The 14,171-nt window shown below is 39.1% G+C and overlaps 1 protein-coding gene across 2 annotated transcripts in view; it reads left to right on the top strand.

Annotated features, from left to right (window-relative positions):
* lepr (leptin receptor) overlaps positions 1–14,171 on the top strand; it is a 50,043-nt gene that overhangs the window by 19,854 nt on the left and 16,018 nt on the right. For both annotated transcript variants that reach the window (XM_034707478.1, XM_034707486.1), the window contains 5 exons: positions 2,631–2,683; positions 4,231–4,461; positions 7,689–7,815; positions 8,429–8,595; positions 12,497–12,645. In XM_034707478.1, coding sequence (XP_034563369.1) covers positions 2,631–2,683; positions 4,231–4,461; positions 7,689–7,815; positions 8,429–8,595; positions 12,497–12,645 — 727 coding nt within the window. The remainder of the gene's footprint in view (positions 1–2,630; positions 2,684–4,230; positions 4,462–7,688; positions 7,816–8,428; positions 8,596–12,496; positions 12,646–14,171) is intronic.

Here is a 14,171-nt window from a genome sequence, read left to right on the forward strand (position 1 = left end):
TCAAAAAACACAGGGAGGCCTCGAGACACTTGGAACAGGTCAAGGGGGAAAATCTGACATTGTCTGACCTCCAAGGATTTAAGAGAGGATTTAGAGTTAGTTATCAATCTTAAAAAAAAAAAAAATTATCAATTACAACAATAGTTATGAAAACATCAGACCAACATGAAATCATGAAAGCTGAATCCTGTTCTTTGCAGCTGAGAAACCATGCAGAGTTTAAAGTTTTAGAGGATTTCAGGAAGAAAATGACTTATTGTTGCAGAGTTGAAGTTTAATGGTAGAGCAGGTGCAGCAAATAAGTTTCCAGTGATTTGCAGGTGGAAATATGTCCACATGGCTGTAAAACTTTGACTTCCATGTGGGTAAAAATAAAAAAATGTAAGGAATTCATAACACTGATTAACTTTCTTTCTTTATCTTTTGTTATGGTCTTTGTGTGAAGCAGGGTCTTCTGGAGTTGTTTGTGGGGAAGATGGATAAAATAGGCAAAATTAAAGCCCGTATTTTTGCACGCGATTTCGATTCAGAGGCTATCTTAGCTTACAAATCATGACTTTTATTCTTGGACACTGATTCACCACAACAGACGAAAACAAGAAAAGATGGTTGAGAAGAAGTTTTTAAATGAAATACTTTCTTTAAAGGGAAATAAGCCCAGAATTAAGTGTACAACCTACTGCTACAGTAACTTTTAGATTATTTTGATGTGTAAGGGTCGGGATATTGTAATGTGATCCAAGCATCACTTACACTATGAGGAGTTGGGTTGCTGAAAAGCTGTGACTGTGAACTGTTGACCCAGCGTCATGCGTCACAGACTTACAACCTGATGAGTCATTAACGACATAGAGAAGTTGGTGCACCAGTTCTTCCACAGAGCTGTGTTACTGTGTGAAATTCAAACTCTGTGTCAATATGACAGCGAACATGCCAATACCTCCCACTGCTCTCCCATCACATCACTTCTTTTGTGATCATAGTGACGGATAGTATTTCATTATTTTCTCTAATTAGCCAGCCATGCAGTGTCACATAATCTGCAGAACATGCTCCTGTCTCTGACTGAAGTCTGATTTATACTTCTGCGTCAATGGCGTAGCCTTCGCCGGGGGTCCCGTACCTACGTTAAAAACTGTGTAGTTAAATAAAAGAGATAAAAGCAGCAGGGGAGGTCAGATAAAAACTAGGGAAATGCCCTCCGAAAGAGAGAGGTTTTGAGTTCCTTTTTGAAGGAGTCTGTGGCCTGTGATGCTCTCAGGTGGTCGGGGAGGGCATTCCACAGTCACGGGGCAGCAGAGTAAAAGGCCCAATCTCCCATAGTGCAGAGTCTGGTCTGAGGGCAGTGGAGGTGGTTGGTTTTGGTGGAGAGGAGGGTTTTTGTGGTGGTCTGTGGGTTTACTAGCTCTTTCAGGTAGGTTGGGGCACTCCCATGGATGCACTGGCGTGTCAACAGAGAGATTTTGAATTCGGTCCTGAGTGAAACCGGGAGCCAGTGGAGTGATTGCAGAATGGGTGTGATGGTCATGTTTGCGCGCCCTCATCGGGATCCTGGCTGTGCAGTTTGAAGGCTTTTGTCGGGGATCCCGATGAGTAGTGCGTTACAGTAATCTAGGTAAGGTTAGTCAGGGTGAACAGGACGTCTGTAGGACTTATTATACTGACGTTTCTGTCTTCATTGTCACAACTTTTTACACTATTGTGACTTTCACTATGACTTATGTTTGAACTTATCTTGTGGAAATCAGCAAATTAAAGATGCTCTCATCACTAGCTTTTCTGCCATTGGTTTGACCACAGGACAGGATGATGCTCCACATCTCCCTATTTAGGATAGTTGGGGTACAGAAGCTTCTTAGGCTGCTCTCACGTCTCTGCTCGGTTATTATTTCAAAACCAGCCTGAGGTGAACTATTGTCTTTGCCTCAACGTATAAAGGATGCTAACAGAAACTTTCTTTTTAAAGTTAGATTTTGTATCCTTTTTTTGCCTTTAATGGATAGGACAGCCGAAGAGAGACAGGAAATGTGGGGAGCAGAAAGTCGGGGAGGACATGCAGCAAATGGTCATGGCCTTGAGTCGAACCTGTGACCGCTGCAACGAGGACCATAGACTCTGTATATGGGGCGTACCCACTGCAAACAGAAAATTTTAACTGTTTTTGCCACAGTGTCAACAGGCAGTGGTGAAATGTGCTGGACTCATTTAAATGAATTTATTTGATATGGTGTTTGTGATCAGATTGTCCCTCACGTCACTTTTGTTGTTGAAGTAATCATAGCTGCTGTCGGGTTTTGACCAATCAGAATCAAGCATTAACACAGCCTGGTAATACTAAGAAACTAAGAAAAAGACACCTTCGCACTTTTAATTTCAAGCAATTGAAAATGGAAGTATTTCAAGATATTCTTATTACTTTGATGAACTACCACCTCCATCAAGTTCTGCCTCTCTAGTATTTTTTTTACTTTTGTTTGTATGTTCCCTCTTAAGGCTTTTTGTTATCTTTATACAGCTGCAATGTCTCTCTCTCTCTCTCTCTCTCTCTCTCTCTCTCTCTCTCTCTCTCTCTCTCTCTCTCTCTCTCTCTCTCTCTCTCTCTCTCTCTCTCTCTCTCTCTCTCTCTGCAGGGTTCGCTCTGTGATGTTGATAGCCCTCATGCATGTTTTCCTGCTGTCCCACGGTGAGTTCCACCTCTGACAAAACACTTATGTGAAGTTTTCTATCTTGTAGTTTTGCACATATGTGACTAATAAACTTGTTTTTGCTCATGATTGATATAAACTGAAATATAATATCAGAGAAGAAACTGACAGATGTAAACCAATTCTCTTTAATTCCTGGAATACTAGCTTTTTTTCCCCTTATTTCATGAAGGTCGAGGTGTAATGTTAATCTTGACTTTGAAGTGACATTTCTATTTTTAGAAGCACCCAAGTTTATGAAGAACACTGGCTGTGTTGTGCAAGTCCACTTAATCTCAAGACAAGCAGGACACATGAGCCTCATAGCAGTATATTGACATTTGAGATATACCGGTATATTGTAAGATATTTCCCTCGTGTAAAAACCGAAAACCTCTGTCCTCTGCTTTGACGACATGGTTATATCAAACGTTATGTGGCTGTTCACCTCGACTCAGTCAATAGACCATGAGGTGCACTTTTTTTATGATTTACAATTGTATTACTTTTTTTAATCTTTTTGTAACATTCATACATTTGCATAATTTCATACATGCATAAAACAAAAAAATGTGAATCAGTTTAAATAAACAAAAATACAATAAAATAAATAAATAAATAAATAAAAGGAAAAAAAATGGGTCTAGTAACTTATCTATGTCATCACAAGAAATAATAATCAAAACAAAATAATAAAAATAAAAAAATAAACACAAATAGATAAAAAAGAAAATAAAGGAAAACAGATTAAAAATACAATAACCTAATGCATCCTTTCCTCCTCTCCTGTGTGTTGCACATTGGTCTTCTAATTTTCTTTTTAGTAACTTATTCCTGTTAATAATTTGATATGAATACAGAAGAGGGCAGCTTTTCCCCATCTCATCTTCAGTGCAGTTAAATGCATGGAGAAAGTTTACCAGGAGGCACACTTTAAAGTTACTTCTTGAGTGTTATTGAAGCTATTTGCTCTTTGCTTGCCGTAACATAAAAGAAAATTCATACATGATGAGATTCTCAGATTCTCTCCCTTCAGTCTCACGAGTTGCTACTTTGTCTATATTTGATAATCAATGACTAAAGATTTTTTAAGAGTTATGTTTGGGCAAAGCAAAATCTTCACTTACACTGTTACTAATAGATTTAGTCAGGTCAAGAGTTGCGTTTTCTCTGTACTTTAAGATAAGATAAGATAAGATAAGATAGTCCTTTACTCGTCCCACAACGGGGAAATTCAAGTGTCACAGTAACAAAGTAGACAGTGCAAAAGAATGCATCATCTTTATGCATCATAATAAAAGAATATACTGCATCTTATTCTTTATATACATTTTATGCAGATCCACTGCATTAGACCACTGTAATGTTTGCAAAAAGAGCAAAGTAGTGCTGTAACATCAGCAGAAATCAGCAGATAGTTACATTTTAATGAAAAATTCTAAATCATTCTTTTTAGTATTTACGGAAATAAGACTAATAAGTGCTGTAAGTCTCTCACTGTTCATGTGTCAAACCTGATTTAACTTCTATTCCTCTCCTTGAACAGGTGTCCAGAGTTCAGAGTCCATAGAAGAAGAACCCTCTCTTGGCTCAGGTGTCCTGGACCTCCCATTGCAGGATCAGTTGTGCTGTGACTCACCTGCAGCCCACCTCAACACGGAGGAGGAAGACGAGCATGCAGCAGAGACAAACCGCTCTGGATCAAGCCTCCCAGATCATCCTCGCTGCAGCTTCAAGAGCTGGACTACTGGACAACAGCGTGATGAGGCCTCTGGAGGTAAGAGTTAAACAACAGTGAGATCTTCAACACTACCTAGAAAATAAATCATTCATCTCTCAGTACTGTGATTTTGACATTTACCATGGTGGGAGAAACTTTTTATTTTGTGTGTGAAGAATGTAATAATCTTTCCAGGCAGTGTATATACTTAAAAAGACAGTTAGATGAGAAACATGGACAGATGATTTCTATTTATAGACATACATGGTAAATGGTGATCGGAGTATATTTATTATATAGCACTTATTCTAGTCTGACCACTCAGAGCGCACTTACATTACATGTCACACCACATCCTTACACTGATGGCAGAGGCTGCAGTATAAAACGCCACCAGTATCAACTTACCCCATTCTCACACTGCTGGCACATCCACAGGACAGTTTAGGGTGAAGTGTCTTGCCCAAGGACACTAAGGCATGTGGCGTCTGGAATCAAACCCCCAAAATTTTCAATTGTGAGAATTCCTTGTATCAGTGACAGTGGATGTTACTCCACGGGGTCATTACAATCAACCTACTACATGTTTAGACATGAGGACATGTTGAACAACAACTACTGATAATTTCAAGCTGTTATATGTTTGACCTGTTCTTATCTGCGGGAACATGAGCATCACTGTTGTTTAAGTGTTTGCAAGATAACATTAAAGTGATACATTTTTCATCCCGAGCAGCTGCAGGGCGTCAGTATGTAGTGGCTCCTGCTCATCAAAACAAACAGCCGGGTGACGGCGACAGGACCTAATAATTCCACCTGCAGCACTGTGAATTGTCTCTGATAGAGATGAGCCCAAAGATCAGCCTGACAGGCTCCTTACCCTTGGATGGCCTCAGCTGCCATCCCTCCTGGCCTCTTGTCCTGATGTGCTGTGATATCAATTCACAGGATAATCTGACTCACAGAAGCCTAACTTTCATCAGTAAGCACAGCAGAGTCTAAACAGCTGTCTCTACTTCTTCTGTCGGAGATTTTTTAGTGCCTCTGTTGTCCGCCTACAACAGAAGGTTGTTGAGAAGCCAGTTCAGTTGAGTCATAATTATACGACTCTGTCTTGATATTGTCAGCATGGGGGTGAGGATAGAGGTGAGACATCATGAGGGAGGTGAGGAGGATTTGTTTGTTTGCATTGATCTGTGAGGCGCTGACAGCTGCCGAATCAATGGTAATTAGCTAAGACCTTTCAGCATCAGCTCTAAACAATGATAATGAAACAGAGGAGCTAAAGGCCTCCATTGCGCCTCCTGACAGTTTTATGAGGCCTTTTGACAGTCGGAAGTGGGATTTAAATCAAAGGCCCCTGGTGTTCATGTTAGCTTGGTAGATTCTTATTCTATTAACTCAATGCTGGTTGTTTTCTCACCAAAAACACACTGTGAGTTCCATTACTTCAAGACTTTGTTTATGTTTAGCACTACTTAGTAAATGTTTGCTCTTAAACAGGCTAAATTAAGGTGGTTATTATAGTGAACAAGCCCTATAGTCATTCTATTAGCAGATAGAGCATGTTATGAGCATGTTAGCTAGCTAATGCTATTATACTGTACGCATATCTTGTCACTCTGTTTCGTTATAGCCTCACAAGGTTGTTCGCATCCACTCTCTTGAAGATGCATTGTTAAGAGTTCTATATTTAGCCTTGTTTTGATAGATATTTTGGAATAGTTGTTAAAATCCCAAACTTTATCAGCCTCTGTTTTACTCTGTGTTTAGTGCATTTTATGAGCATGTTAACATGTAGGAAAAACATTGCTGTGCTTTAGCCTGCAGAGCTGTTAGCATGGTAGACTCTTTAATAAATGGATTTTTTTTCCTGGAGTGTCTTCAATCCTGTTTTGAAAACTTTTAAAAATATTTATTAATCCTAAACTTGAACAAGTATGGACTTCTGAACATCTTGAGCTCTAACTCAGTTTGAATGCTAATATGTCTTGAGTCGTGAGTTGATGAGTCTCCTGAACATTATGCTCCCCAAATGCAGTGCATGTAACAACTTTTTATAACAACCACATAAGCATAAGCTTTAAGCTCAAATCAATACCATGCTTTACTAAAGCTTCTCAGAGCTGCTAGCATGGTCGACTCTTTGTTTTTAGGGGTAATTTATATCATCTTAAGTCGGTTAATTCTGTAAACTTTCAAATAAAAAACATAGATTCAACAAGCTAGGAGTATAAAAATTATTTGCATACTATTGAATGCTTGTTACACTGCAGACATTGCCATTGACCTCTGTTTTACTTTATGTTTACTAGTACAACAACAAACTAGTAAAAGTTAGCATGCTAACATGAAGGGGATGAATGAGTTGGCTAAGGTCAGTTTTATGCTTGATTGTGCTTTACCATAGTCTCACAGATTTTTTAGCATGGTTAGTATCTAGAACCCTGGAACACCAACGGAACATTTAGTCACACCATCACTAACATCTGGTATATTTTACCCAATATAATATACCTACCTGATAAAAAATACTTCAAATCAAAATATATCATAGTACATCAAAACATTGCAAATTGAAGTGCTCTTCTTGTATTACCCAATGTAAAACATTTAATAAAACGCAAAAAAAAAGTATCATGGTGGGACCCTCTAAAATGCTTCAAAATTAGGGAAAAATTAGGGAATCATTAATGATAATTAATGATTAATGATTTTTTTTTTTAATAATGGAGATGGGAACTTGTTCTTTGGGCCACCCATTCCTGGGACACGTGAGCCTTATCCAGTGAAGGCACAGTCTCCCTGGATCACTGATTACTGTGGGAGAGATAAACAAAGAATTTACTCTACCCAGGGACCCTTGCAACTCAGACAGCAGTAACATAATCAAATTCACATAACCACAATCGCATGGGTGAAAATCACCCAGTTAGTGTTCTAGGATTAAGCTCACTTTGATCAATGTTTTTAAAACAATTATCACACTAAGTCTGCAAATCAATGAGCATGTAAGAAAGCTGACATTTGTCCAAATCATCATCACAGCTTGCAGATCCAATCAAATGATTTATGAATCTTTTGTAGATACAATTATTTTTAATGTCCACTCTTTTTTTTATTTTTAATAGGATGTATAAAAACCCGTAACTTCACCATGAATTTAAGGATTTATCTTAGTAATGATGAATATTAGGTTGGAGTCATTTTACCATAGCACCGCTTGCAGCCACAAACCCTGGTGCCGAACATGTTACTAACATGCCAATTTAATTTCTTGCCAGGTACATGTTTGGATATTCTGTGCAGGATTCAAAACTGGGAAAATGTAACTTGTGACCTTCAGTCTCACGGTCCACCATCAACCCTGCTGGATTCAGGTCTTGTGGCGATTAGCTTACAGCGTCTGTCGTGAGTATGAAGCTGCAGCTTTCATTAATTTCATAATTTCTTCCTGGTACTGTTTTTCTCTTCAGTGGGAGGTTGAGTTTGTGTTATTTACTTTGATGAGCAGAGGGGAAGCACTGTGATATCACACTGACTGTTCACTCCTATTGTCGTGAGAATCAAGGAACCAGCTTTTTATCATGTCATATAATCCTCACAGCAGCTGATTAAGTCACACAGTTGTTATGGAATTGATGAATTAGCTCAAGGTTTCCCATCCATGGGAAAACAAATAAAGTCATAAGAACACAAGCTCAATAAAAGTAAGGAGTAAGCTCTGACACAGAAATGAAAAGAATCCAACTTTATTAGGTCTGAAACTTTGTGGTGAAGCATTTTATCTTTTCTGTGTTGGTAAAAGAGTCTGACTACTAAAGTTAAACCACCATGCCACAGGTGTTCAATGTGTCTGAATGTTTTCACAAGATTGGTCAGGCTTCAATTTGAAATAATGAATCTTTAACTTAACACAGAAGCTCAAACATCCCCCTAACTAGGTTTTTGGCTTGAATAGTATTAAATGTTCATAAGTGCATTTTACTCACTGATCTTTCTATGTTTTCATATCCATTTCCAGGTCAGAGAAACACCTAAGTTCTGCATCTTATAACCCTGTTGTCTGTGAGGACTCCTTCACGTGTTCGCTCTCGCTTGATGCTATGACCAGCTTTGTCACCATCGTAACCGTCAGCGTCTCAGACTCTGTAGCTCCGCCGGTCCTACTCCGAATTCCTGCTCGACCTGGTAGGACAAATTCTGTTTTGTGTCAGTCTTTGTTTCACGCAATAGTATAAAAAACTAAACATGCCCATACAGTACGTGGTGTCGGGCTTTCAAGCTAGCAAACTGAATCATGAGCGACTCTCTCTTCTCCATATTTTCTGATACAGGAATAAGAGCTGTTTGCTTCTTTACATGATCACTGATTGGTTGATCACTTTAGAAAGGGTCTACTCCTACTATTCTTTAAGATGTAAATAAAAAAGGGAATGATCAGCTGTTGGGTATCACAAAGATAACTGAAGTTATAAACTGAAGTCCAACAGAATTAGAAAGCAGTCTTCTTTTTCCACTGTAAAATTTGAAATGTAACGCTGCAAAGGAAGGAAGGAAGGAAGGAAGGAAGGAAGGAAGGAAGGAAGGAAGGAAGGAAGGAAGGAAGGAAGGAAGGAAGGAAGGAAGGAAGGAAGGAAGGAAGGAAGGAAGGAAGGAAGGAAGGAAGGAAGGAAAGGCAGGCAGGCAGGCAGGCAGGCAGGCAGACAGACAGACAGACAGACAGACAGACAGACAGACAGACAGACAGACAGACAGACAGACAGGAAGGAAACAAACAAAAAGTATGAATCTTGGTCTGCTAAATTTAGTCAACCACTGTGCTGTGGCTGTTAAATTCTCAAAAAGTATGACATTTCAGGTCGGCTAGGTGAGGGAAGGATGGTTCTGCTGAAATGCTTATCTTGGGTAATGGCCCATAAAATGATAACTTATAAAGTCCCTACAACAGGAAAATTTTGGTGATGAAGCAGGTGTAGAAAAAAGAAGATTGATCTGATCTTTATTAACTGAAAAAACATTGTAAAAGTTGTTTTCTTCTCTTCTTGAGGACACACCTGGGGAGGCTAGCATTTTTAGTTTTTACAAATGTGCACCATGATCTTTGTTCAGCAAACTTAAGACCTGTTCATTGCAAGTAAAATAAGAATTTTAAGGATCACACTGCTTTAATAAGTCAGAGTGGGCGGCAGTAGCTCAGTTCATAGGGACCTGGCTTGGGAACCGAGCCCAGTATGGACAAAGTTTGGCAAGTGGACTGGTGTGTGGAGAGGTGCTGGTTCACTTGCCTAGGCACTGCCGGGGTGCCCTTGAGCAAGGCACCGAACCCCCTACTGCTTGGGGTGTGCTGGTTGATGGCAGCATCCTCACTCTGACATCTCTCCCTAAGTGCATGTCCACTTCATGCGTGTGCATGATTGTATGTACATACCAAAACTGTGCGTGTAGCATAACCAAAAAATAACACAAGTGAAAAAATGTAATTTCCCCCTGGGGATTAATAAAGTACATTTCTCCTTTTTCTTCTGAAACCTCTGCTTACCATCTACAGTGAAACTGAGACTCTTCTGAGGGGTTGTACATTTTCTTTGCACACACACATATGGAGGGGGAAATTTTGCTTCTCTTTTGAACTGAACAAAAGGTCACCGCTCAAGTTGCTAATTGGACTGTAGCAATGCAGCGAATTGAGAATGAAGTCTCTGCTGGCATGGTTTATCGTTAACAGCAGGCTACATCTTAATTACTGAAAAGACGGTCATCTTTCCCAGAGGCAGATATCCTCATCAGACGAGAAATGATGGGTTCTGAGATTGTCAACTGATTAATTATTCACAAGTCAAAATCTCTGTAAAACATGTTCTCTTGTAAAAAAGTTTGAGTATACATTCTAAATTCCTTGTAAGGGTGATTCTTTTAAATTTTAGCACTATTATTAATGTTGATGGTGTTTAAGTGTTTAAGTATGACCTCAATTATTGGTAGCTTACTTTTTACAGCGTTTAAAGTACATCACAGTAAGGCATCAAGTTCCCAGCATTCACTTTTTTCACTCAGTTACTGGCATTTGATCTTTTAAAATAAATGCAGCCTTGTATGGAGATGATGCACGGCTCCTTGATGTTTAAAACACCTCCGTTTCTCAGGCGTCCTCTTTAAACGAGATGAATCTGGACGGATAAGAACAAGGATTGTTATTCAGTTGTGATTAGCAACCGTGACTGGAATAGCAGAGAGCAGATGGAGCATGACCTTATCTTCTTCAGTGTGTGTGTGTGTGTGTGTGTGTGTGTGTGTGTGTGTGTGTGTGTGTGTGTGTGTGTGTGTGTGTGTGTGTGTGTGTGTGTGTGTGTGTGTGTGTGTGTGTGTGTGTGTGTGTGTGTGTGTGTGTGTGTGTGTGAGCTTCTACATCCACACTTTGAGATATCCATGGTGACAAAGAAGGACTCTCCATGGTTCAAATAATCCTGTCAGTCCCACTGACAGTAATCCACTGTCATTGGGAGTCGTAGAGAGTTTGGAGAAAACTTCTTTAACCATTAACCTGCGACACAAACGGACTGTTAATCGCTGAATAGATGCCAGTGACTATCGAATAGTATTTTGGCTTGAAATGCCCATCCCTACGATTAAGTACCCTACCATAAACCCTCTGGCAATCATCTGATGATGATGATTGGCATTATTAATGAATGACACTATTTGTTTAAATCTTTGGTCTACAAAACAAAAGGGAATATAAAAGAATCGTAACATCCTGGAGGATTAACCTGAAAAGTACTGAAATGAAAGAAAGTGAGAGGAGCATGGGTGGATTTTAACTGTCAGCATTTTCTGAATACTTTCTAAAAAGTTAAACATCAGCATAAAACATATAAAATGAGAGCTTTACAACCGAACTTAGAAACTTAAACCCCTGTTCCTTGTTTCCCTGGGTCTATAGTTGCTGCAATCTTCCTTCAAAGGATGTCATACGATAGTCCACGCCTTTGTGTGCAGCTTAGTTTATTGTCACTTGAGGTTAAAAGTAATTTGTTCTATTTTTTTTATGATACAAGGAAAGTAATCAATAGTGTTTCTTGTCTTTTGTAACTTGTTCAGATGACCTCTCCTTTTCTCAGATGTGAGAGGAGTCTGGAAAGTAAATAGTTGAACCATTACTCATAGTGTTGAGTAATCTCTTCTCTCCCAGCAGGCATCTTTGTGGTTTTATGGGACTCAATTATTTCTTTCTGTAATTGTCAGAACTGATTGATGATCTAATGTGGGCTGCTGCGCCTGTATTGCTTCATTAAATGGCAGTTGATGTACGTACGTCTTTGAATGCACCTGAAATCACCCTTCAGTCTCAATATGAAATCCAATGCTCTGCACAGATGACTTGTGCCTTTACCTGAAATGTCATATGTACAGTACAAAAGGTGAAATATATATCCTACTTTTTATCAACTCTGAGCTCAAGATGAATTTGATTCATTTATCTATCATTAAAACCCTGACATAAGGACCAGGAGAGTATTGATCCTCCCTCCCTGATATGCCACTTAAGATGTTCAGATATCATATTTCAACAGTGACAGTCAATAAAAACTCCAGCTATAAATACAAATAATCAATATATAGAGGGTATTGGTAAGTAGCCTTAAGGCTGCACAATGGATTTATAAAATCTCTGACAGATGAAGTAGTTTTATGAGTTGTAAATAGCAAAGGTGATCATTTGATTTCATGCACAGTGTTTTTTATGATCCATAGAAATTATTTGGCTTTGATAGATCTGTATTAATATCAAAGTGGGATAAAAGTGCAGTGATGTTTTTTTTTCAACACGTTTTTATTATTTAATAATTTTCAGAACAAAACAACAAAATTCAAGGCTCATTTTGTGCACAAAGCAGATATTCACCCCTTCCCCCAAGCACATAAAGGAACAAAAAACCAAATAAATAAAACGTAAATAAAATAATAATAACAGACCTTTGACTTAAAAAGACATGACACACGTCATGCAGTGAGGATTTAATAATTTGTGTGTTGTACATTCTGCTGTAAAAAATCGACTGTACACATGTGCATCTGTTTTATTCTACAGTGAAACCAAGTCCTCCAGTCAACCTGTCTCACACTCAAACCATCGAGGCGGATCTGATTCTACGCTGGGACGACCCTACTGACTTTATCACCGGCCTGCTGAGATATGAGGTCCGATACTCCCCCTACACCACTCATCCAGTGTGGCAGGTAACACTCAGCACTAATTATATGTTTCCACAAAAGATTAGAAGAGTCTGATTCTACATTAAAACGTATCAGCTTTTAAGGCTGTAAAAATCCCTTAAAAGTTGATGATCAATTGGTATATTCAGCTAAATCATTAATCATGGCAACTGTGTTAAGGCCAGACGGGGTGTCAACATTAATTGCCAAAAGCAGGTGCTCCTGATAGAGCTGACAGTGCCCTGGGAGGACCGTATGGAATAGAATAAAATAGAATATCTGTATTATCATTTTCAAAAGTATAACGAAATTGAGTGCAATCTTATTTCAGTGCAAAAATGATGTGCTAAGAACACAGAAATCCACAAGACAGACAAACCCACACATACATCTACATTTGACATTCATTGCACAATCCCATAGGTAAGATATCACAGTATTGAATTTATGTTTTAGCAGCGCTCAGTACGTTGATGACTGTGGGTTAGAAGCTGTTTCTCAGTCTATTTGTCCTTCTTTTCATGCACCTGTACCTCCTGCCTGATGGCAGCAGGTCAAACAAATTGTGACCAAGGTGCGATGGGTCCTTGACTATGTTTCGGGCTTTCCTAAGGCAGCGGGAACTGTGAAGTATTGAGGAGGCAAAGTACCAGGAGCTGGAGAATCAGTGCAGGAGAGCAGGATGGAAGACTCCCTGCAAGCCCATTGAAGTAGGGTGCAGAGGCTTTGCTGGTCAGTCACTGTGTAGGGTCTACACGCTACATGGGATTAGTGAGGGTGTGCTTTGCCGAAAGATCCGATGACCTCAGGAACATCACTGAAGATGTGTCCCAGTGTATCCTAAGATGTATCTTTGACGCATGCATTGATCACTCAAGTTAGCAAATGTTTTTTAAATGTGTTATACACACACTGACAGCATTGAGACACACACTAACTGTATTTGCCCTTCAGTGCAGCTTTTACGCAGCACAAATTTCCACTGCAGAGACATTATGTTTATTCAGTGTGACATGTTCAGTCATCGAACAGTGTACTTAGCATTCAACAGTGCACTTAGTGTTCAGCTGTGGATCAGAAGCTCCATGATTCATCTAGGGGTGAGACTGTGGTCTTACTGTTAAAGACTCCTATGGATGAATAAATGATATGTTTTCACTGATTCTGTTTCTTTGAGGAATAAAGCTCCTCTTTGTATGAAGTCAAGTAAGGATTTCAAGAGGAAAAAAGGGAAAATATTTCTGAAGGGGAAAATATGTAAAATATGTTGAGCCTACAGGGTAGGTGAAGTAAAACACAGTAGGATGAAAAAAGTGGGTTAACTTTAAACTTTTAAGAATAAGAGTCAAAGCAATGTAAAGACATTCAAACAGAAAAGATCTGATCCAAACAATTTCCTCCTATGGCATAAAGCTAGCTTATAAAATGTTTTTTCAACAACTTTGTGCACAAGATTTGCTTAAAAAAAACATTGCACACTCTACCTCTGCATCCTCCTCTGCACTGGTCACTGTTCATTCATGACTACAGAGTGAGTTTTCCAATTTGCC

Source organism: Notolabrus celidotus, chromosome 2, assembly GCF_009762535.1.
Source record: "Notolabrus celidotus isolate fNotCel1 chromosome 2, fNotCel1.pri, whole genome shotgun sequence".
In the NCBI taxonomy this organism is placed as follows: Eukaryota; Metazoa; Chordata; class Actinopteri; order Labriformes; family Labridae; genus Notolabrus; species Notolabrus celidotus.